This window comes from Hemibagrus wyckioides, linkage group LG13 (assembly GCF_019097595.1).
Source record: "Hemibagrus wyckioides isolate EC202008001 linkage group LG13, SWU_Hwy_1.0, whole genome shotgun sequence".
Taxonomy (NCBI): Eukaryota; Metazoa; Chordata; class Actinopteri; order Siluriformes; family Bagridae; genus Hemibagrus; species Hemibagrus wyckioides.
In genome coordinates this window covers 20,656,902-20,681,733 of record NC_080722.1, presented here as the reverse complement: position 1 = coordinate 20,681,733, position 24,832 = coordinate 20,656,902, and the positions used below count along the sequence as shown (strand labels likewise).

At 39.1% G+C, this 24,832-nt stretch overlaps 3 protein-coding genes and 1 long non-coding RNA gene across 6 annotated transcripts in view; 1 reads left to right on the top strand and 3 right to left on the bottom strand.

Annotated features, from left to right (window-relative positions):
* The window catches only part of ppp1r16a (protein phosphatase 1, regulatory subunit 16A), a 51,421-nt gene that overhangs the window by 11,737 nt on the left and 14,852 nt on the right, over window positions 1-24,832 (top strand). For 2 of the 3 annotated variants that reach the window (XM_058406279.1, XM_058406278.1), the window contains exons 2-7: window positions 890-2,652; window positions 2,773-2,843; window positions 3,444-3,589; window positions 3,773-3,876; window positions 4,127-4,251; window positions 4,674-4,799. In XM_058406279.1, the coding sequence (XP_058262262.1) occupies window positions 2,382-2,652; window positions 2,773-2,843; window positions 3,444-3,589; window positions 3,773-3,876; window positions 4,127-4,251; window positions 4,674-4,799 (843 nt within the window). In that variant the 5' untranslated portion in view covers window positions 890-2,381. Of the gene's footprint in view, window positions 1-889; window positions 2,653-2,772; window positions 2,844-3,443; window positions 3,590-3,772; window positions 3,877-4,126; window positions 4,252-4,673; window positions 4,800-24,832 lie in introns of those variants that run through there. The other variant, XM_058406280.1, reaches the window with a different exon arrangement.
* Window positions 4,856-9,384, bottom strand: LOC131363583 (CD209 antigen-like protein A). Its single transcript, XM_058406284.1, has 6 exons — window positions 9,065-9,384; window positions 7,232-7,620; window positions 6,620-6,762; window positions 6,429-6,535; window positions 5,107-5,250; window positions 4,856-5,028 (listed from the first exon to the last, which is right to left on the bottom strand). Coding segments are annotated over exons 1-6 (852 nt in total). The 5' UTR covers window positions 9,133-9,384; the 3' UTR covers window positions 4,856-5,027.
* On the bottom strand, window positions 15,032-18,376 carry LOC131363584 (CD209 antigen-like protein C). The gene is made up of 6 exons (XM_058406285.1): window positions 18,013-18,376; window positions 16,826-17,025; window positions 16,393-16,535; window positions 16,202-16,308; window positions 15,585-15,725; window positions 15,032-15,508 (listed from the first exon to the last, which is right to left on the bottom strand). Coding segments are annotated over exons 1-6 (660 nt in total). The 5' UTR covers window positions 18,081-18,376; the 3' UTR covers window positions 15,032-15,507.
* On the bottom strand, window positions 21,185-23,501 carry LOC131363585 (uncharacterized). Its single transcript, XR_009206347.1, has 3 exons — window positions 23,364-23,501; window positions 22,795-22,932; window positions 21,185-22,721 (listed from the first exon to the last, which is right to left on the bottom strand). It is a non-coding gene; the product is annotated as an uncharacterized LOC131363585 (long non-coding RNA).

The window sequence follows — 24,832 nt, the reverse complement described above, 5'->3', positions numbered from 1 at the left end:
GCTGAAAAGGAAGCAGCAAAGGTTGTCGACGCCTCTGGTGAGTGTACGTAGCTAGCACAGTTAGCATGCACTGCTAATCTGGGGTTATATAGTGATGAATAACGACAGGCCTGCAGGCACTTCCTCTTAATTCAGCCAGGATGAGTGTGTGTGTGTGTGTGTGTGTGTGTGTGTGTGGCTGTTGGTGTGTCTTGCAGTGATTTGCATAAAGTTTTACTTCTTTCCACTCCATCTTTCTCCTCTTTCCTGGTCATCGCTCCTGCCGTATGTTCTTGTGTCTTTACTGCTCCACTGACATTTATCAATAATGCATGCAGAGCTACAAATAGGAGCTGATTACTGTGGAGTAGACGAGGACTACATCTGCATGTGCTCCATTTACAATTACAAATAAAAAAACTTTTTTTAATAAGAAACTGACAAAAAAAAAACAGTAAAAGCAGAAAAGATTCAAAGATTTCAAATTTTTATTGTAATAATTTAGTAAATTAATTTATTTTATTTTTATTTATTTTAATTTTTCATTTTATTTATTTATTTATTATTCTGGGTGGTAGTAAAAAAATTAATATTTTGTGGGGGAAATGAATTTATTAATATTTATTTAAGTATTCATTTTGAATGAAGGAGTCTCCAGTGTCTCAGGTAAAGCTGTAACTTTTTTTTCCCCCACAACTTCAGGATAGATGAGTTTCTCAGTAACATGACAAGCTGTGATTGTTTATCACGAAAAGAGAGAATAATCAGAGACTGAAGGGAACGACTCTTTATAGCTGCTATAATGTATAACAACAGGAACAGATTTTTTTCCACGTACAATTAAACGTAACTATAAACAGGTAAAAAGTATGACGCATAATCCTTTCTCTTTTCTTTTCTGTCTCCTCAGGATGGCTGTGCTTCATTTTCACGCTCACTCACTGGAATATAAATGAGATTCACTGGACTACAGTTATGGATCCCAATCTTGAGGATTCGCTCCGAATTGATCTCCCAGAGCTGCTCTGAGAATCTGGTCCTTTTTTCTCTTCAAAGTGATTTTTGTTCTGATGCAGGAAAAATGGCTGAACATGTGTACGTCATTAAGGTTTCTTAATCAGCCATGAAGATCTGGTCCAGCTGATCCAATCCAAGGAGGAAGACCAGACCATGACTTACACGGCTTCCATCCTTTTCTGTATGTTAATTTTTCAGTACAAACATGCGTCTGCCCTGCTGTGCATCGACTGTTCTCACTGTTAAACCAAGAAAATAACCTCAACAACAGGATTTCCTTCGGACTGATATTCACCCACGGGTTAGAAACATAAAACTGTAATCATGAAGCATGAAGATGTAGGAGAAAATCAGATCTTCACTGTAACACATCTGTCTTCCCCTAGATCATCATCTGCACCTCAAGATTCTTTCTTTCTTCTTCTGAAGTGAAGCTTATGAGGCTGAGGTTCTGCCTTCACTTCATGGAGGTTTCATTCATTTCAGCTTGAACTTGCACTGTCCTTGGTGACTTGGGGGCCTCGTCCTAAATCGCCAGAACAAAGAAGCTAAACTAAAGAGTATTTTGGATTTGAGATGTTTGCACAATCAGGAAAACCGAAACCGTTGTGAACCCACAGGGCCTGAGCAGTCAGAAATAATTTTGAAATAGTTGTGTGTATGCTCACTCTATAGGGAATAGAGGACTTAACACTCCTTCTAGTGGAATTGGTGATTAAATATTGTTTGGATTCACCCACATGCACAACTTCTTGTATTTTTACATCCTAAGACAAAGTCTGCACTCAGAATAAAGTATTGGCACCCCAGGTTTAATCCGAAACCATTACAAAAGAAGTCCTGATTTGACAATCAAGAAGTTTTCTCCACGCTGCTTCCCTGCTTTAAGACATTGTATTTTTTTTTTTAATTATTATAATTATTTTTTTACATTTCCATTATTATTTCAGGGTTTTGGTTCAGTTATTTCAGTCTGGATCATTGTGTACTTTTTGCTTTCAAACCTCAAGACCTAGACTAGTTCATTTCAGTTAAAAAAAAAAATTATTTCCTGTCAAATTTTTCATTTTTTTTCCTCATTGATTTGTTTACTTTGGCGATTTGTCTGAATCGGACAAACACTACCCTTGAGCTGAATCTAGAGCTGTGGTGGAAGTGAGAAGGTCCAAAGATTTCAGAATTATCTCCACAATCAGAAATCAGTAGCTCTTCTGGAGACACACGGTGAACCGGCCTAGAGAAGGTTTAGGCCTGGACAATCAACACCACCAACAAAAATCAACTCAACACAAGGAATGATTATGACATCAGAAATCTCATAATCAGGAAGCGAGCTTAAACCAAACCGAGTCTCGGTTTTTTTGTTGGTTTTTTTTTTCCCGGAAATGGCGGAGCACGGCGAGCTGCTAGCCGAGATGACGAGTGTGGGCCGCCTTTCCACTACTGACCGACTGAAGCATGCACAGAAGAGACGGGCACAGCAGCTTAAAGGCTGGGCTCAGATGGAGAAGGAGAACGCACGCATGGGGAAGAACAGCGTCGCGCAGAGGAAGAGTGACGTCGAGAAGAAGGGCAAGAAAAATGGCGGGAAGAGGGTAAGGTTCCCCAACAACATCACGCTGCTGGAGGCCGCCGCCAGGAACGACCTCAATGAAGGTAATACACGCTGAGCTTGGGTTAGAAAAAGACACACCCACTTTAACATTCTGAAATAAAAAATTGGGTAAAACCAAAGAGTGTGAGAATAAATAGTGTGTGTGTGTGTGTGTTTTGCAGTGAGGGAGCTGCTGAAAAGTGGTGTTAGTCCAGACCTGTTTAATGAAGATGGACTCACAGCCTTACACCAGGTAGGTACACACACACACAAAAACACACACACACACACAATATAATTATTGCTTTTCCACATTGGTGTGTCTTTAGGCCTGTTTCCACCACAGGAACCTTAATAGAAAATCAGGAAATATAGCCAGCCAATTTTTTTTTACTCCAATAGTTCCAGAATGTTCCCTGCTTCCTGCTACTGAGTCTGTACCATTCTTCAGACCCTTACTGGAACTTACTGGTGTGGAGCTTGGGTACTGATTGGTAAAATTCAATCTTCACTGAACAACCAGTCTATCATCCAAACCTGCTTTTAGATCATTTATAATGATGATAATAAAATGTTTAATGTTAAATTTTCCCGCTGTGTGGTGAAAACACTAACCGGGAAAAGTTCCAGGAACTGTATAGCTCTTGCTCTGGAGAGTTCCACAACCTGTCATTTCCTCCACTTCATATGGAGCACTATTTTAAGTTATTCCAGAGTTATTCCAGTTCGGTCCCCCAAGGCTCCACAATGGGTTTAAATGATGTGTGTAAGCCAGTTTCCGTTATTAACAACAAACTGAAGAATGTAATGTGCAGCAGAAGACATGTTTGATGCGCTCTCTCTCTCTCTCTAGTGCTGCATCGATGACTTTGTGGAGGTGGTGCGCTGTCTGCTGGAGTCCGGTGCAAATGTAAATGCTTGCGACAGCGAACTCTGGACTCCCCTACACGCCGCTGCCACCTGTGGACACACAGGCCTCGTCCAGATCCTTGTCAAGGGGTGAGTGTCTGTCCCGATATTTACAAGCAAACACACTAACAAACTACTGTAAATGTTGGAGTAGTATGCCTACTGTAATTATGCTCACTATAGTACAAACTACTGTAGCTGCTGGAGCATCTCGTATTGTGTAAACTCTGTGTTTTTGGGGTGTGTTACCATGAATTGTGTGTGTGTGTGTAGTGGAGCTGATCTGCTGGCAGTAAATGCAGACGGGAACATGCCGTATGACCTGTGTGAGGACGAAGCCACACTCGAACTCATTGAGGTGGTGATGGCTGAGCAGGGTGAGTCTCAAAGTCAAATCTTATTAAAATATTTTAATCATTTGAGCTTTAGATGCTCTGCCCACAGACGGTACCATGTGTATTAAACACACACCATCCTGGTCACAACTCTCAAAAGCTTACTAGTTAACATCTCATTGGCTCTGATCATGACCTAGGTCATGTGACCAGGTGAGCTGTGCCGTGTTGTGATGGACAGACAGGTTACTTAGTGATCAGTTGTGTTCTATCTATATCCACCTGTGCACAGGCATCACTCAGGAGCAGATCGACGAGTGTCGTGCTGCCAAGGAAAGAGTCATGCTGAATGATGTCCAAGCACTAATAGATAGAGGGGACAACCTGAATGCCAAGGACCAACAGGGGGCCACTCTGGTAAGATACAGACAGAGAAATACAAGTAAGCAAAGAGACAGGGAGGGAGAGGTAGAGGGAGAGGGAGGGAGTGAGAGAGAGAAATCAAAGACATGGGGGGAGAGATAAATACACACAAGTAAGCAAAAAGACAGAGAGATACACAGATAGACAAGTAAACAGAGAGAGAGAGAGAGAGAGAGAGAGAGAGAGGTGCAAGTAAGCAGAGAGAGAGATACAAGTAAACAAAGAAACGGAGAGAGAGAGAGTGATTCAAGTAAGCAAAGAGACAGAGAGAGATACACAAGTAAGCAAAGAGACTGAGAGAGAGATACACAAGTAAGCAAAGACAGAGAGGGAGAGAGAGTGAATGATGGTAACAGTAAGAAAGGCAGAAGAGATGTGATGCACATGATGTAATTCTGTGTGTGTGTGTTGTGTAGCTGCATGTAGCAGCAGCTAACGGCTACTTGTCAGTGGGAGAGGTGCTGCTGGAGCGCAGAGCGTGTGTGGACGAGACAGACGCAGACGGGTGGACACCGCTGCACGCCGCCTCCTGCTGGGGACAGGTGAGCAGTGCACTGTGGGGAAATTACACAACTGCAACACTTTAAATTGACTGATCACTTTATTACAAGGAAACACTCAACATGATAGAGAGATGAAAGGAGAAGCTCAAAATAGTTTTTTGTTTCAAGTTTGTATGGGATTTAACAAATTTCTTTCGTTGAAGATGCTGAGGTTCGTCTCTGACATTTTCGTTTTTGGGAGATTTTGCATCTTGATGCTGCTGTCAATCTGAGAACACAGCATACAGAGACTGAGTTACTTTATTCAATTATCACTGAGTAGATTATCATTCACTTCTCCACTTACCACTGAACAAACGGCTTCTCACAGATCCAGTTCTTTTTATTGTTGCAATTCACATCATTCCAGCCGTTTAGGTCTGTATAAGTCCAAATCTCAACACATTGCTCATTACCACCGTTATTATTCGGTTCGCCCTTAGCCCAGTACCTGAAATGCAGAGATGAAAAATCAAAATCTGTTCTGTGTTCAGCTTCTATTTCAGATTCATTGCCTGTTTTGTTGTCAGATCCCTAGTCAACCCTACACAACATACAAAATCTCAGAATATTTGTCAAATTTCTTGGGCATCTCTTGGGCATCTCTTGTGCACAGCCCTCTTCAGTTCACCCCACAGATTTACGATTGGATTCAGATCTGAACTCTGGCTGGGCCATTCCAAAACCTTGAACTTGTTTTGGCGAAGTAATTGATTTGTGGGTGTGCTTCAGGTCAGTGTCATGCTGGAAGGTGAAATTCCTTCTTAAGTGTTTTAGCAGAAGCCTTAATGTTTTGCACCAAAATTGACTGGCATCTAGAGCTATTCATTATTCCCTCCACCTTGACTGAAGAGAAGCATGATGCTTCCACCACCATGCTTCAATGTTTGGATGGTGTTTTTTGTAATGATCTGCTGTTTTTATATGGGCAAAACGTTCAACTTTGGTTTCATCAGACCATAATGCATTATTTTGTTTGCAAACTTTATCCAGGCTTAGGTGGATTATTTTATTTTTTATTTTTTGCCACCCTCCCTAGTAGTCCAGACATTCAGGAGATTTTGTAGGGAGCACCCAGTACTTGCCAGAAATTGGAATTCTTTTAATGTTGTAAGCTGTAAGCCTCTTCACATCCTCCCTGACTAGTTTTCTCCTGGTCTTCTCATCAATTTTAGGTGGATGTTCTGTTCTTAGTAATATCACTGTTTTCTCAAGTATTTTCTCAATATGTTGTCTTCATAGTATTCCATAGAATATTCAATGTCTTCTTTGTTTTTTTAACCCTCTCCTAATTAATATTTTAAAACAACAAGATCCCGAGCTCTTTGTGGCATTTCCAGTTGGATGTTACCAAGGTGTCAGAAATATCCAACAGGAACAGCTGTACTTTATTTGTGTTTAATCAGTCACTTTAGTTGATAGAAGGTATATAGTAATTAGTATTTAACATGAGCTTGAATGTGATTGGTTGATTCTGGACACATTCCTGATTATAAAAGGGTGTGTACATGTATGCAACCAGGTTATTGTGAAACATAGCTATTTTTATGGCCCTTTCATTATTTGTTTGATATGAAGCGCTCAGTTTAAAGTGTCTGCCTCTGAAATGAATAACTGTGGAGTTCTTACGTCTTACTCAGTGCTGAACTGTCCACCCATTTCCAGTCACTCTCTGAGACGTTGTAATTTAAACCAATCCAAGCTTTTTTTTCGCCCAGCTGCTTAATGATGTACTCCTGTGAAGATTCAAGGTTCAATATGAAAAGATACAGCTAAAAAAACATTTTGACTCTCACGCTTTCTCTTTCATGCCATCTCACCTGTTCCTCACTGCTGCGGATGATCACAAGGTCAGATCCTTTCTTAAGGCAGTCCTCTCTGCTGTCAGTCCAGCCCTTCTCCACAGTAGAGAAATAGTAAAAACTGGAACTAAAGATCAACCATCCAAGACTGACCTGTGCGGCTGATCACACAGACAAAATAAATAAATAAGTTAATAATAAAATATCTGCCAGACGGTCAAGTGACCTCCATTATCCATTCAAAGAATGTAATTCCATTGCTCCAGAATCCAATGGCCATGCTTTACACCAGTCCAAAGATGCATCCGTACTCAGGCTCTTGTTGAGCTGCTTGTCCATGAAAATCAAGCTATGGAGCTCCTGACAAACATTTCTTAAGCTGACGTGAGCATCATTGTTTGCATTAGAATACCTTGTGGCCATGTAGCATGGGTGGACTTAAAACTGATAAGTTGATTTTGCCAGTGTCCAGAACTGGGTGGAAACAAATTTGATCAAAAAGAGCAAAGCATTTCTTAAGCTTTTTAAGTGACTCTTTCCTGATCCTCTCAAAAGGTGACCAGGTTGCCACAATGAAACACTTTGTAATAAACATTTTCCATCTTTATCTGATTTGACAGATTTGCTCACCTATATCTGTCAGCATCCTCTGAAGTGCAGCATTCTCCTCCTGTAACTGGTTGATCTGTTTGGTCAGGCTAAGGTGGTCATTCTGTTTGGTCAGGTTGAGGTGTTCAATCAGTTTGGTCAGGGTCAGGTGGTCAGTCTGTTTGGTCAGGTTGAGGTGTTCAATCAGTTTGGTCAGGTTGTGGTGGTCAGTCTGTTTGGTCAGGTTGAGTTGAGTAATCTGTTTGGTCAGCTTCCTGTGGGCAATTTGTAAGTTGTCATACCGGGTTTTGTAACTCATCTGCTGGGTGTATTTTATAGCAAGGATTATGATTGCAACAACCAGAAGAATGCACAGTAGTCCAAAACCCACTGCAGCCACTCTGTATCTGCGTTGTTTGTAGTCCAGCCTCCTGGGGAATGGACACACAGACCGAGTTGTCAGTAGATTAATATTGCTTGTCTTGTACCTACCTATTGATTAGTCTTTACTAGTGGCACAATTTGTTAGTAGACAATTAACTGTCTCATCTGATGCTTGGCACAATGTGTCTGTTCCCCATCAATCAGGTAAAAAACCTACTAGGTTGGTGGATTATTGCTAGCACAGCAGTGGCACTGACATGATATCTGTGTGTGAGAAAGGACCAGGAATATCTGTTCAGTTGTGATGAACGTATTGTCCTGTGGATGTTCCGTTCTGTTGATGGGAATAGATGGGGACTGACACATTGGGCCTCGTTATCTCATTCTTTTTCTTTCTTTCTTTATTGCCAAACCCAATTGAAAATTTCCACCGGATTTCCGAAAGTTTGGATTGATCTTGTACGTCGTGTATTTTGATCACCGCCAATCAGCAGCTCTGAAAGTGCGTTCATACCATAAAAGGAAAATCTCACAGAACTAAACACAGGAAACGAAAAGAGGCAGGTGTAGAATTTATCTCGACTCACATCTACAGCAATAAAAATATAATTTATCAGTGTAACTGCACCTAAAATTAGATCTTTTTTTGCTTTTTTACTGTAAAACTCTGAATTGGGTATCATGAAGAGCTCTGTCAAAATAACGAATTGGGTAAAAATGCCAGCTACAAAGTTCAAATAATTTGAACATATTGAGGACATAATAAATCTTGATGTATATTGAAATAAGTTATTGAGTTGAAGTTATTGGGTCAATTACTGTTTAAAATCAGAAGTTAAGTCAAAATAATTCACAGTTCATATTTTTAATAACGCATTACACTGAAAAAAACCCAGTTAGTAAATATGTCCAAATAACATTAGTTAAAAATTTCAAAACGGAAACCTCAAGTCAAAATGATGAGTTACTAATGCAATGTAATATGCAAGACAGTATCTTGAAATTGGGAGTATTTAAGTTCAAAAGAGTTATATATGAAGAGATATATTGCAATGAATTATTGAGTTATTCAGTCTAAAATCAGAAGTTGAGTCAAAATAATGGAATCATGTTTCAAAATGATGTTACATTGAAAATACAAGTTAGTAAATATGCCCAAATAACATTAGTTATAAATTTCAGAAGGTAACCTTAAGTCAAACTGATGAGTTACTAAAGCAGTATAATATTTAACACAGTAATGAAATTGTGGTGTAGTTAAATTCAGAAGAGTTAGGAAGTCAAAATAACATTTCGTTAGAAAACTGAAGTACAAAATCAAGAAGTTAAAAAAGATTTCACATCTGGTCCAGGGATTCGGTAACAATTCGGTAACAAATCGTCTCATATTTTATGTGAATTTTGTTTATTAGCTAAGAGATCCCTTACACAAAAGATTTTCTGTGTTTGAAGTCACAGAAAAGGTGAAAAAAGCGCTTTTACTGACTGTACCTGGGTTGCTGGCGCTGATGATGAGAACACTGAGGCCGTGAACGCGGAGGACAGTTTCTCATCTCCATTCTGATCTCTTCAGTAACTGTAAGCTCTAGAAGGAAGAATAAAATTGATAATATTTACACCAGATGTAAATCAAACTCCTCAATATTCACATAAATGAATCGTGCAGGAGCCTTGGGATCAGTAGGAAGTGTGTTGCTTTCTGCTCAAAGGGTCTTGTATACACAACTGAAAACACCCTGCATGAGAACCCTGACCACAGTGGGGTTTAGAGCATCTGTGTGTTTGCAAAATTCTGCACAAAATCTTTTTGTATTCTCCCCACTTTCAGGGTGAGACATTAATAAGAGCATGCAAGTACTGTTCACACCTGATTACATATAACAGAAATCTTTTGGCTCACAACCCATGTGTGTCAAAGTCACAGTGCATCTCCAAAGCAAAGCCAGCTTTGCAACTGAAAGAAATGAAATGAAAGAAACTAGGCTTAACCCACATTGCTTGCAGAGTTCATCACTAATCATTAGTCAAAATTCCCATCACATCCCTCTTTATGTTTGAGTGAATGAATATCACATGTATGCCACCGTATAGAAAGTCTCTGTTGTGTCGCTCAGGAGCCACAATTTTCATCCAATTTCAGAGAAGGTCGATATTAAGAATTGAGAAACATGGCACTGAAGAAATTAAACTTGCAGACATGTTCCTGGAAATGTTCTTTATATATACATGCTCTGTGAAGTATAGTTTATGTTTGAGTTTATTAATCCGGAATAAAGTTTCAGTGTATATTTGACTTGGCTGACATTAGACACGTGGGTGTATATATCAAATATTTAACACAATAAATTAACATTACTTAAATATTTAATACATTTATTAGTGAGTCCAAAAACATATTTTTTGCTGTCATTTGAAAACTGAAAATGGCATAGTTGCAAGATGACCAAAAAAAAAAGCTCTTGACTGCATAGCCAGTAATGTTAAAACACTCCTCTACAGACTACACTAGCATTCAGTCACATCCCCCACTCTGGTTTCATTTACAGAACACTCGGTGAGTGTGGGGTAGATAAACTGAGTGTCAGGCAAATACACAGCCTAATAAAATACACTAATGTAGCTAGCTAAAGTTGACCATGAAAACTGGTTAACTTAAGGGCTTTTCTCACTGCGCTTAACCCCTGGGTTATCGTCGTATATACACCGCTTTTAACCCCTGCTAAAGAAACATTTCACATCTGTAATTTGAAAGTGGCGTTACCGCTTTTTACCTGGAGTTATGAAACCCTGCTCCGGAGCGGGGTTAGCACCAAATTTGTGGTGTTAACCCCACATTGCGGTGCTAAGTTTGTTCAGTGTGAAACGGAGTGGTGTTCACTTGTTGCTGCTGGACGCTTGGCAACAGACAGCCAATCAGAAACTGAACTCGTGTCACAGTAATAGAAAACGTGCATCGTGTAAACAGCAGTCAATGAGAGAAAAGTAAGAAATGTCAAAAAAACGAAAGCGTGTGAACTGGAGTGATGAGGAGACGGTATCATTCTTACAATTAAGGTCAGAAAAGTCTGTTCAAGACGACTTGGATGGCATGGTCAGAAATAACAGTATTTAAGGAACTGACCGACAAATTAGCTGTACTCCGTGTTGGTTGCTAGGAGCCACAATGTAATCGCAACTCTCCGTTCTGCATCGATAGCGTCTCATGGAAAAGTGTTGACTTTGGACGAACAGCAGGCAACCTGTTTACAATCAGTGACAGTGACACCGCAAATATGCAAATAAGAACGTTAACCTGGGGTTTAGGAATGTACAGTGTGAAACATCTGTTAATGAATACCCAGGATTAACAGTTAACCCCAGGTATAGTATGAGCAGTGTGAAACGTGATTACAGATAACCCAGGATTATATTTATCTGGGGTTTAGGATGACCCAGGGTTAACATTTTCAAGTGTGAAAAGCCCTTTAGTTTACCTTCAAGAAATACTAAACAGTGCAAGCTAATGTCATTGAATTTTGTATCTATTAAAACAGTGAAATAAACCTATAGGTGAAGGGTCTCATTACTACAGATGCAAAAAAATACTTCCAGTGCATCCATAGACAGTGAATTAGCTTAACAAAAGAAGCTTGCTGGCTAACAGCTCAGTTAAAAAGGTGTGAAAATCAGTTTTTTCCTTAGAGTAACATTTGCTGTCCACTTTATTAGGAACATCTGGCTATTACTGCAGTTTTTCCAATACCCCGGTCATGTTGCAGCAGTACAGTGCATTAGCTCATGCAGATGCAGGTCTTCAGCAGGTAGATGGACTGATTTGAGTATTACAGGAACTGTTAATTTAGGAGTAATGTTTAAAGTGGATGGGGTACTTTTGTGATGGTCGTTGGAAGTCCCTTGCTGACAGACGCCAAGTTTAATCTGAAAAGAGAGGCGGAGTCCGTGTTATATTACATCATCACAGAGTCTTTTATGCTTTAATTTTTCATCTTACCAGAGAGAAGCAGGTTTCTCACAGATCCATCTCACTTTGTCATCGCATGACCTGTCGTTCCAGGAATCTTTACCTGTAAAACCCCAAATCTCAGCACAGTCCTCATTATCCTCATTATTGGGTTCCCCTGGAGCCCAGTATCTGAAATCCACAGACATTTGAATCAGAGTCTGACCAGAATTATTCACACACTTCATACAAATTAGCTAAATGATGACTATTTTGGTTTATGAAGTGGCCAGATAATCCAGGATAAATAGAGAATGAACTTGAATGTCTTACGCAGTGGTTACTGCTGTACCATCCACCCATTTCCAGGTTCCCTCAGTTTCTTTGTCATGTAAACCAATCCAAGCTTTGCTGTAGCCCAGATGCCTGACAAGAAAATCCTGTGACAATAAAAGTGCAATATAGAAAGATTAAAACATCCATTTTATCTTACTATTTTTCTTTCACTTTCCCTTTCCCGAACCTGTTCCTCTTTGGTCTTGATGATCACAAGGTCTGCTCCATTTTTTCTGCAGTCCTCTCTGCTTTCAATCCAGCTTTTCGTCTCAGCAGAGAGGAAGTAAAGACTGGAGAGGAAGTAGCTCCATCCTAGTTTGGCCTGTTCATCTGGTAAGATAGAAAGGATATACTGTAGATTTAATACTGTTTTAAACAGACCATCTCCTGAAGGAATTCTCACCATTCCTGACCAGTCCCACAAAAATCTCTGGCCAATCTCATCCACTACCAGAAGTAACACTGGGTGGAAATGAATTTGATAAAAATACCAAGGCATTTCTTAATAAGCTTTTTAAGTGACTCTTTCCTGATCCCCTCGAAAGGTAACCAGGTTGCCACAATTAAATACTTTGTAATGAGCATATTCCATCTTTATCTGATTTGACAGATTTGCTCACCTATATCTGTCAGCATCCTCTGAAGTGCAGCATTCTCCTCCTGTAACTGGTCAATCTGTTTGGTCAGGTTCCTGTAGGTAATCTGTAATTTGTCACTCAGGGTTTTGTAATGTATCTGTTGCTGGGTGTACTTTATAGCGAGGATTATGACGGCAACAGCCAGAAGAATGGACAGTAGGCCAAAACCCACTGCAGCCACTCTGTAACCACGCTGCTTGTAGTCCAGCCGTCTGGGGAATGGACACATAGACTGAGATGTCAGTTGATGAGTCTTGTACCTACCTTTGCTATAGGCACAATTTGTTGGTAGACAATTAACTTTGATGCTCGGCACAACGTGTTTTGTTCCCCATCAATCAGTTAAAATACCTCTATATTCTTTCTTTATTTATTGCCAAACCAATTTCCACCAGATTTCCGAAAGTTTGGATTGATCTTGTACGTCGTGTATTTAGATCACCGCCAATCGGCAGTGCTGAAAGTGCGTTCATACCATAAAAGGAAAATCTCACAGAACTGAACACAGGAAACGAGGATAAAATGCTGACAGCAAAAGAGGCAGGTGTAGAATTTACCTATACAGCAATAAAAATATAATTTATCAGTGTAACTGCACCTGAAATTAGACCTTTTTTTTTTACTGTAAAGCTGTGAATTTGGTATCTTGAAGAAATAAGCAGTTTGGTAAAAATGCCAGCTACAAAGTTCAAATAACTTGAACATACTGAAGTCAAAATAAATCTTGATATATATTGCAATAAATTATTGAGTTATTCAGTCTAAAATCAGAAGTTGAGTCAAAATAATAGGATCATGTTTCAAAATGACGCGTTACAAAATACAAGTTAGTAAATATGCCCAAATAACATTAGTTATAAATTTCAGAAGGTAACCTTAAGTCAAAATGATGAATTACTAAAGCAATATAATATTTAATACAGTAATGAAATTGTGGTGTAGTTAAATTCAGAAGAGTTAGGAAGTCAAAATAACATTTCGTTAGAAAACTGAAATACAAAATTCGGTAAGAACTGAACAAATCGTCTCATATTTTATGTGAATTTTGTTTATTAGCTAAGAGATCCCTTGCACAAAAGATTTTCTGTGTTTGAAGTCACAGAAAAGGTGAAAAAAGCGCTTTTACTGACTGTACCTGGGTTGCTGGCGCTGATGATGAGAACACTGAGGCCGTGAACGCGGAGGACAGTTTCTCATCTCCATTCTGATCTCTTCAGTAACTCTTAATCCTGTCAGCTCTAGAAGGACTGATAAAACTAATAGTATTTACACCAGTTTAAAAACAAACTCATTAAGATTCACATAAATGAATCGTGCAGGAGCCTTGGGATCAGTAGGAAGTGTGTTGCTTTCTGCTCAAAGGGTCTTGTATACACAACTGAAAACACCCTGCATGAGAACCCTGACCACAGTGGGGTTTAGAGCATCTGTGTGTTTGCAAAACACTGCATAAAATCTTTTTGTATTCTCCCCACTTTCAGGGTGAGACAATAAGAGCATGCAAGTACTGTTCACACCTGATGATTACATATAACAGAAATCTTTTGGTTCACAACTCATGTGTGGAATCTTTAAAGCAAAGCCAGCTTTGCAACTGAAAGAAATGAAATGAAAGAAACTAGACTTTGCTAATCATTAGTCAAAATTTCCACAACATCCCTCTTTGTTTGAGTGAATGAATATCACATGTTCACAACGAATAGAAAGGTTCCAGTGTATTGGGTTCTGTGGCAAAAGTGTGATCTGTATTAAAAATATTTAAAATTACTCTGGAAAATTTCCACTTTTCTGTTGCGTCGCTCAGGAGCCACAATTTTCATCCGCTTTCAGAGATGCTCGATATTAAGGATTGAGAAACATGGCGCTGAAAAATGAAACTTGCAGACATGTTCCTGGAAACGTTCTTTATATATGCATGCTCTGTGAAATATATATAGTTTATGTTTGAGTTTATTAATCTGGAATAAAGTTTCAGTGTATATGTGACATTAGACACGTGTGTGTATGTATTTTATATTGAACACAATAAATGAACATTTATTTAAATGTTAAATACATAGGGCACTGATGGCTCAGTGGTAGGTTTCCGCAGGCCCGGCTTTGATTACCAGCCAGTAACCAAACCCAAGCCACTGGATGCAGTGCCGGTCCCAAGCCCGGATAAAAATGGGATGGTTGCGTCAGGAAGGGCATCCGGCGTAAAACCTGTGCCAAGTTGTTGTGCGCACCAGTTGGTCCGCTGTGACGACCCCTCACACACGTAGGGAGCAGCCGAAAGATCAACAGCAACTTAAATGTTAAATCCATTTATTAGTCAGCCGTCAAGAATATTTTTTTTGCTGGAGTTTGACTGCATAACCAGTAATGTTAAAACACTCCTCTACAGACTACACTAGCATTCAGTCACGTCCCGTACTCTGGTTTCATTTATAAAGTACTCAGTGAGTGTGGGGTAGATGAACTGAGGGTTGGGCAAATAAACAGCCTAATAAAATAATGTAGCTAGCTAATGTTGACCATGAAAACTGGTTAACTTGGTTTACCTTGGTTAGATTCTTCAATACTAAAAGTGCAAGTTAATGTAATTGATTTTTGTATCTATTAAAGCAGTAAAGTAAAACTATAAGTTAACGGTTTCATTACTACAGATGCATTAGTTAACACAGTTTGGGGAAAAATGCTTACAGTGCATCCATAGACAGTAAATTAGCTAAACAAAAGAAACTAGCTAGCTAATAGCTCTGTAAAAAAGGTTTGGAATGTTGAAATCTGGCTTTTCATTAGACTATCACTCGCAGTTCAGTTTCTTAGGAATATCTGGACATTACTGCAGTTTTCCAGTCAGCCAGTCATGTTGCAGCAGCACAGTGCATTAGCTCATGCAGATGCAGGTCTTCAGCAGGTAGATGGGACTGATTTGAATATTTCAGGAACTGCTAATTTAGGAGTAATATTTAAAGCAGATGTGGTCATCTTGTGCCGGTCGTTGGAAATCACTCGCTGACAGCCGCCAAGTTTAATCTAAAAAGAGAGGCGGCGTCAGCGTAATGTTATTACATCATCACTGAGTCTTTTATTGTTTAATTTTTCATCTTACCAGAGAGAAGCAGGTTTCTCACAGATCCATCTCACTTTCTTAGTACATGGCACATCATTCCAGGCCTCTTTACCTGTAAAACCCAAAATCTCAGCACAGTCTTCATTATGGTCATTATTGGGTTCCCTTGGAGCCCAGTACCTGAAATCCAGAGACATAGAATTAGAGTCTGATCAGAATTATTCACACACTTCATGCAAATTAGCCAAAATGAATAATACAAGATGAATAAAAGAAAACTATGCCCTTCCATCTTTATTTTTAAGGCCACAATTAGCAACTCCTTGACAGTTACATGGTTCAGTGGTGATCAATCCAAGTTCACATTTGTAAGTATACTCATACATACATTTTTGTAATCTTAGTAAAACATAGGATAAAAATGCTTTTCTGAATGCAAGTGCCATTGATTTTGCTCTGGTAATTGATTCCCAAATATTTTTTTCATATTGAGTTTCATAAATGAGGCCCATTATTTCATAAATGAAATGCGTGGGATTTATTTCCTAAAAAACTGCAGTTCTTCTACAGCTGCACAAAGCTGAATGATGATTATTCTGGTTAATGACATGGTCAGATAATCCAGGATAAATGGAGAATGAACTTGAATGTCTTACGCAGTGGTTAGTGGTGTACCGTCCACCCATTTCCAGGTCCCCTCTGTGTCTCTGTCATGTAAACCAATCCAAGCCCTATCACTGCCCAGCTGCTTGACAAGAAAATCCTGTGACAATAAAAGTGCAATATAGAAAGATTAAAAAAATCCATTTTATCTTACTATTTTTCTTTCACTTTCCCTTTCCCAAACCTGTGCCTCCTCAGTCTTGATGATCACAAGGTCTGCTCCGTTTCTTTTGCAGTCCTCTCTGCTTTCAATCCAGCTTTTCGTTTGAGCAGAGATGAAGTAAAAACTGGAGTGGAAGTAAATCCATCCTAGTTTGGCCTGTTCATCTGGTTAGATAGAAAGGATATACTGTAAATTTAATACTATTTTAAAAAGTCCATCTCCTGCAGGAATTCTCACCATTCCTGACCAATCCCACAAAAATCTCTGGCCAATCTCAGCCACTACCAAAGGTAACACTGGGTGGAAATGAAATTTGATAAAAATACCAAAGCATTTATTAATAAGCTTTTTAAGTGACTCTTTCCTGATCCTCTCAAAAGGTAACCAGGTTGCCACAATTAAATACTTTGTAATGAACATATTCCATCTTATTAGATTTGACAGATTTGCTCACCTATATCTGTCAGCATCCTCTGAAGTGCAGCATTCTCCTCCTGTAACTGGTTGATCTGTTCAGTCAGGTTCCTTTTGTAATGTATCTGTTGCTGGGTGTACTTTATAGCGAGGATTATGATGGCAACAGCCAGAAGAATGGACAGTAGGCCAAAACACACTGCAGCCACTCTGTAACCACGCTGCTTGTAGCCCAGCCTTCTGGGGAATGGACACACAGACTGAGTTGTCAGTTGATGAGTCTTGTACCTACCTTTGCTATAGGCACAATTTGTTGGTAGACAATTAACTGTTTCCTCTGATGCTCAGCACAACGTGTTTGTTCCCCATCAATCAGTTAAAATACCTCTATATTCTTTCTTTATTTATTGCCAAACTAAATGAAAAATTTCCACCAGATTTCCGAAGGTTTGGATTGATCTTGTACGTCGTGTATTTTGATCACCGCCAATCAGCAATGCTGAAAGTGCGTTCATACCATAAAAGGAAAATCTCACAGAACTGAACACAGGAAACGAGGATAAAATGCTGACAGCAAAAGAGGCAGGTGTAGAATTTACCTATACAGCAATAAAAATATAATTTATCAGTGTAACTGCACCTGAAATTAGACCTTTTTTTTACTGTAAAGCTGTGAATTTGGTATCTTGAAGAAATAAGGAGTTGGGTAAAAATGCCAACTACAAAGTTCAAATAACTTGAACATACTGAAGTCAAAATAAATGTTGATATATATTGCAATAAATTATTGAGTTATTCAGTCTAAAATCAGAAGTTGAGTCAAAATAATAGGATCATGTTTCAAAATGACACGTTACATAAAATATAAAATAAAATACAAGTTAGTAAATATGCCCAAATAACATTAGTTATAAATTTCAGAAGGTAAACTTAAGTCAAAATGATGAGTTACTAAAGCAATATAATATTTAATACAGTAATGAAATTGTGGTGTAGTTAAATTCAGAAGAGTTAGGAAGTCAAAATAACATTTCGTTAGAAAACTGAAATACAAAATCAAGAAGTTAAAAAAGATTTCACATCTGGTCCAGGGATTCGGTAAGAACTGAACAAATCGTCTCATATTTTATGTGAATTTTGTTTATTAGCTAAGAGATCCCTTGCACAAAAGATTTTCTGTGTTTGAAGTCACAGAAAAGGTGAAAAAAGCGCTTTTACTGACTGTACCTGGGTTGCTGGCGCTGATGATGAGAACACTGAGGCCGTGAACGCGGAGGACAGTTTCTCATCTCCATTCTGATCTCTTCAGTAACTCTTAATCCTGTCAGCTCTAGAAGGACTGATAAAACTAATAGTATTTACACCAATTTAAAAACAAACTCATTATGATTCACATAAATGAATCGTGCAGGAGCCTTGGGATCAGTAGGAAGTGTGTTGCTTTCTGCTCAAAGGGTCTTGTATACACAACTGAAAACACCCTGCATGAGAACCCTGACCACAGTGGGGTTTAGAGCATCTGTGTGTTTGCAAAACACTGCATAAAATCTTTTTGTATTCTCCCCACTTTCAGGGTGAGACAATAAGAGCATGCAAGTACTGTTCACACCTGATGATTACATATAACAGAAATCTTTTGGTTCACAACTCGTGTGGAATCTTTAAAGCAAAGCCAGCTTTGCAACTGAAAGAAATGAAATGAAAGAAACTAGACTTTGCTAATCATTAGTCAAAATTCCCATCACATCCCACATGTGATTCCCATCACATCCCACATGTGATTCCCATCACATCCCACATGTGATTCCCATCACATCCCACATGTGATTCCCATCACATCCCACATGTGATTCCCATCACATCCCACATGTGATTCCCATCACATCCTTTGTTTGAGTGAATGAATATCACATGTTTACAACGAATAGAAAGGTTCCAGTGTATTGGGTTCTGTGGCAAAAGTGTGATCTGCATTAAAAATATTTAAAATTATTCTGGAAAATTTCCACTTTTCTGTTGCGTCGCAGGATTGAGAAACATGGCGCTGAAAAATGAAACTTCAGGCATGTTCCTGGAAACGTTCTTTATATATACATGCTCTGTGAAGTATAGTTTATGTTTGAGTTTATTAATCCAGAATAACTTTTCAGTGTACATTTGACATTAATTCACTTCAATTCAGTTTATTTTTGTATAGCGCTTTTAACAAAGAGCATTGTCTCAAAACAGCTTTACATGAGAAACGACATAAGAAAACAACAAACATATAAACAGACAGACAGTCCTAGATGTTATCCCAAGTGAGCAAGCCTGAGGTGACTGAGGCGACTGTGGCAAGGAAAAACTCCCTTAGATGGTAAGAGGAAGAAACCTTGAGAGGAACCAGACTCAAAAGGGAACCCATCCTCATTTGGGTGACAACTGTATGATGCAGATACAGCATGTGTATAATGTTATGTAAATCGATAAGAAGGTTGTTGTCCACATCGCTGCTTGAATATCCCAATCCTCACAAAGCAGAACCCGGCTGGAGCTGGTCCATCTCCGGATGCCACTGGAGCCAGCACAGTCTCTGTATGCCTCGGGATGGGTAGAAGAAGGGAAACGATGGGACAGCATTAGCGTAGCTGCTGTTCATAATATTAGCAGTACTAGATGATAATGTGCATTTAATCAGATGTACTTGGGCACAAGGTTATGGGATGTGTTAAATGTATGCCAGGCTAAAGAGATAAGTCTTTAGACTACATTTAAACTGGGAGACTGTGTCTGAGCCCCGAACACTGTCAGGAAGACTATTCCAAAGTTTAGGAGCTAAATACGAAAACGCTCTACCCCCTTTTGTGGACTTTAATATTCTGGGAACTACTAGAAGTCCAGAGTTTTGCGATCTTAAAGAGCGTGGTGGACTGTAACATGTTAGAAGACTGGAGAGATGGGTGGGAGCTAAACTGATTAGAGCCTTGTATGTAAGTCGAGCTAATTTATAGTCAATTCTAAACTTAACAGGTAGCCAGTGCAGGGATGATGATATTGGGGTTATATGATCATATTTTCTTGATCTGGTAAGAACTCTGGCGGCTGCATTCTGGACAAACTGTAGCTTGTTTATTGAAGATGCGGGACAGCCACCTAGTAATGCATTACAATAGTCCAGTCTGGAGGTCATGAATGCATGAACTAGCTTTTCTGCATCAGATACAGATAAAATATTCCTAAGCTTGGCAATATTTCTAAGATGGAAGAACGCTGTTTTTGTAATATTGGAAATATGATTTTCAAAGGAGAAGTTGCTGTGTAATATTACGCCGAGGTCTTTCACTGTTGAACTAGTAGTAACAGTGCATCCTTCTAGATGCAAGCTGAATTGCGAGAGCTTCTGTGTACTGGTTTTTGGGCCAATAAGTAATATCTCTGTCTTATCAGAATTTAATAATAGGAAATTATTGGTCATCCAATCTCTAATATCTTTAACACACTCAGTTAGTCTAGACAAATTAGATATTTCATCTGGTTTTGATGAAATATATAACTGGGTATCATCGGCATAACAATGGAAACTAACCCCATGCCTTCTAATGATGTTACCCAATGGGAGCATGTATACTGAGAAAAGCAGAGGTCCTAAAACTGATCCATGTGGGACCCCGTATTTCACTGGCACTACACTGGACAGTTCTCCATTTAAATCTACAAAGTGGTATCGATCAGACAGGTAGGATCTAAACCATTTTAATGCCTGTCCCTGCATGCCTATGTGATTTTGTAAGCGATCTATGAGAATATTATGATCTATAGTGTCGAATGCAGCACTAAGATCAAGCAAGACTAAGATCGAGATGCAGCCTTGGTCCGAAGCTAAAAGCAAGTCATTTGTGATTTTAATTAGTGCAGTTTCTGTACTATGATGGGGCCTAAAACCTGACTGAAGGATATTGTTTTCCTGTAGGAAGGAGCATAATTGAGCTGACACCACCTTTTCTAATATTTTTGATATAAACGGAAGCTTTGAAATCGGTCTGTAATTTGATATTTCATCAGGGTCTAGTTTCGGTTTCTTAAGAAGAGGTTTAATAACTGCTAACTTAAGAGATTTTGGGACATGACCTAGATATAACGAGGAGTTAGTAATATTGAGGAGGCTCTCCAGCTGCATGTATCACTTCTTTCAGCAATCTAGTTGGAATTGGATCTAGCAAACACGTTGATTTAGCCGTGGTGATAAGTTTAACTAGCTCTTCCTGCCCTATACTGGTAAAGCATTGTAGCTTTAAGTGTGGCGCTATAGGCTGGTCTGGATCACCGGATGCCGTCAAAGGTTAGACATTAGACACGTGTGTATATTTAATATTGAACACAACAAATGAAGATTACTTAAATGTTTAATATACTTATTAGTGAGCCCACAAAAATATATTTTTGCTGTCATTTAAAAACTGAAAATGGCATAGTTGCAAGATGACCCCAAAAAAAAAAGCTCTTGACTGCATAGCCAGTAATGTTAAAACACTCCTCTACAGGCTACACTAGCATTCAGTCACATCCCCCACTCTGGTTTCATTTACAGAACACTCGGTGAGTGTGGGGTAGATAAACTGAGTGTCGAGCAAATACACAGCCTAATAAAATACACTAATGTAGCTAGCTAAAGTTGACCATGAAAACGGGTTAACTTAAGGGCTTTTCTCACTGCGCTTAACCCCTGGGTAATCGTCGTATATACACCGCTTTTAACCCCTGCTAAAGAAACATTTCACATCTGTAATTTGAAAGTGGCGTTACCGCTTTTTACCTGGAGTTATGAAACCCTGCTCCGGAGCGGGGTTAGCACCAAATTTGTGGTGTTAACCCCACATTGCGGTGCTAAGTTTGTTCAGTGTGAAACGGAGTGGTGTTCACTTGTTGCTGCTGGACGCTTGGCAACAGACAGCCAATCAGAAACTGAACTCGTGTCACAGTAATAGAAAACGCGTCATGTAAACAGCAGTCAATGATAGAGAAGTAAGAAATGTCAAAAAACGAAAGCGTGTGAACTGGAGTGATGAGGAGACGGTATCATTCTTACAATTAAGGTCTGAAAAGTCTGTTCAAGACAGCTTGGATGGCATGGTCAGAAATAACAGTATTTAAGGAACTGACCGACAAATTAGCTGTACTCCGTGTTGGTTGCTAGGAGCCACAATGTAATCGCAACTCTCCGTTCTGCATCGATAGCGTCTCATGGAAAAGTGTTGACTTTGTAAACAGGTTGCCTGCTGTTCGTCCAATCAGTGACAGTGACACCGCAAATATGCAAATAAGAACGTTAACCTGGTGTTTAAGAATGTACAGTGTGAAACATCTGTTAATGAATACCCAGGATTAACAGTTAACCCCAGGTATAGTATGAGCAGTGTGAAACGTGATTACAGATAACCCAGGGTTATATTTATCTGGGGTTTAGGATGACCCAGGGTTAACATTTTCAAGTGTGAAAAGCCCTTTAGTTTACCTTCAAGAAATACTAAACAGTGCAAGCTAATGTCATTGAATTTTGTATCTATTAAAATAGTGAAATAAACCTATAGGTAAAGGGTCTCATTACTACAGATGCAAAAAAATACTTCCAGTGCATCCATAGACAGTGAATTAGCTTAACAAAAGAAGCTTGCTGGCTAACAGCTCAGTTAAAAAGGTGTGAAAATCAGTTTTTTCCTTAGAGTAACATTTGCTGTCCACTTTATTAGGAACATCTGGCTATTACTGCAGTTTTTCCAATACCCCGGTCATGTTGCAGCAGTACAGTGCATTAGCTCATGCAGATGCAGGTCTTCAGCAGGTAGATGGACTGATTTGAGTATTACAGGAACTGTTAATTTAGGAGTAATGTTTAAAGTGGATGGGGTACTTTTGTGATGGTCGTTGGAAGTCCCTTGCTGACAGACGCCAAGTTTAATCTGAAAAGAGAGGCGGAGTCCGTGTTATATTACATCATCACAGAGTCTTTTATGCTTTAATTTTTCATCTTACCAGAGAGAAGCAGGTTTCTCACAGATCCATCTCACTTTGTCATCGCATGACCTGTCGTTCCAGCCCTCTTTACCTGTAAAACCCCAAATCTCAGCACAGTCCTCATCACTATTATTGGGTTCCCCTGGAGCCCAGTATCTGAAATCCACAGACATAGAATTAGAGTCTGATCAGAATTATTCACACGCTTCATGCGAATTAGCCAAAATGAATAATACAAGATGAATAAAAGAAAACTATGCCCTTCCATCTTTATTTTTAAGGCCACAATTAGCAACTCCTTGACAGTTACATGGTTCAGTGGTGATCAATCCAAGTTCACATTTGTAAGTATACTCATACATTCTGAATGCAAGTGCCATTGATTTTGCTCTGGCAATTGATTCCCAAATATTTTTTTCATGTTCAGTTTCATAAATGAGGCCCATTATTTCATAAATGAAATGCGTGGGATTTATTTCCTAAAAAACTGCAGTTCTTCTACAGCTGCACAAAGCTGAATGATTATTCTGGTTAATGACATGGTCAGATAATCCAGGATAAATGGAGAATGAACTTGAATGTCTTACGCAGTGGTTAGTGGTGTACCGTCCACCCATTTCCAGGTCTCCTCTGTGTCTCTGTCATGTAAACCCATCCAAGCCCCATCACTGCCCAGCTGCTTGACAAGAAAATCCTGTGACAATAAAAGTGCAATATAGAAAGATTAAAAAATCCATTTTATCTTACTATTTTTCTTTCACTTTCCCTTTCCCGAACCTGTTCCTCTTTGGTCTTGATGATCACAAGGTCTGCTCCGTTTCTTTTGCAGTCCTCTCTGCTTTCAATCCAGCTTTTCGTCTGAGTAGAGATGAAGTAAAAACTGGAGTGGAAGTAAATCCATCCTAGTTTGACCTGTTCATCTGGTTAGATAGAAAGGATATACTGTAGATTTAATACTATTTTAAAAAGTCCCTCTCCTGAAGGAATTCTCACCATTCCTGACCAGTCCCACAAAAATCTATGGCCAATCTCAGCCACTACCAGAAGTAACACTGGGTGGAAATGAATTTGATAAAAATACCAAAGCATTTATTAATAAGCTTTTTAAGTGACTCTTTCCTGATCCTCTCAAAATAGGATGAACATATTCCATCTTTATCTGATTTGACAGATTTGCTCACCTATATCTGTCAGCGCCCTCTGAAGTGCAGCATTCTCCTCCTGTAACTGGTCAATCTGTTCGGTCAGGTGGAGGTGGTCAATCTGTTTGGTCAGGTTGAGTTGAGTAATCCGTTTGGTCAGATTCCTGTGGGTCCTGTGGGTAATCTGTAATTTGTCACTCAGGGTTTTGTAATGTATCTGTTGCTGGGTGTACTTTATAGCAAGGATTATGACGGCAACAGCCAGAAGAATGGACAGTAGGCCAAAACACACTGCAGCCACTCTGTAATCACGCTGCTTGTAATCCAGCCTTCTGGGGAATGGACACACAGACTGAGATGTCAGTTGTTGAGTCTTGTACCTACCTTTGCTATAGGCACAATTTGTTGGTAGACAATTAACTGTTTCCTCTGATGCTCTGCACAACGTGTTTGTTCCCCATCAATCAGTTAAAATACCTCTATATTCTTTCTTTATTTATTGCCAAACTAAATGAAAAATTTCCACCAGATTTCCGAAAGTTTGGATTGATCTTGTACGTCGTGTATTTTGATCACCGCCAATCAGCAGTGCTGAAAGTGCGTTCATACCATAAAAGGAAAATCTCACAGAACTGAACACAGGAAACAAGGATAAAGTGCTGACAGCAAAAGAGGCAGGTGTAGAATTTACCTATACAGCAATAAAAATATAATTTATCAGTGTAACTGCACCTGAAATTAGACCTTTTTTTTTACTGTAAAGCTGTGAATTTGGTATCTTGAAGAAATAAGGAGTTGGGTAAAAATGCCAGCTACAAAGTTCAAATAACTTGAACATACTCAAGTCAAAAGAAATCTTGATATATATTGCAATAAATTATTGAGTTATTCAGTCTAAAATCAGAAGTTGAGTC

Coding starts and splice junctions, on each gene's coding strand:
- LOC131363584 (XM_058406285.1), bottom strand. CDS start 18,080: ATGGAGATGAGAAACTGTCCTCCGCGTTCACGGCCTCAGTGTTCTCAT. Junction 17,026..18,012: donor CATCAGCGCCAGCAACCCAG/GTACAGTCAGTA, acceptor TCCATTCCCCAG/AAGGCTGGGCTACAAGCAGC. Junction 16,536..16,825: donor GAGGATGCTGACAGATATAG/GTGAGCAAATCT, acceptor CTATCTAACCAG/ATGAACAGGCCAAACTAGGA.
- LOC131363583 (XM_058406284.1), bottom strand. CDS start 9,132: ATGGAGATGAGAAACTGTCCTCCGCGTTCACGGCCTCAGTGTTCTCAT. Junction 6,763..7,231: donor GAGGATGCTGACAGATATAG/GTGAGCAAATCT, acceptor CTGTGTGATCAG/CCGCACAGGTCAGTCTTGGA. Junction 5,251..6,428: donor AGTTCAGCACTGAGTAAGAC/GTAAGAACTCCA, acceptor TCTGCATTTCAG/GTACTGGGCTAAGGGCGAAC.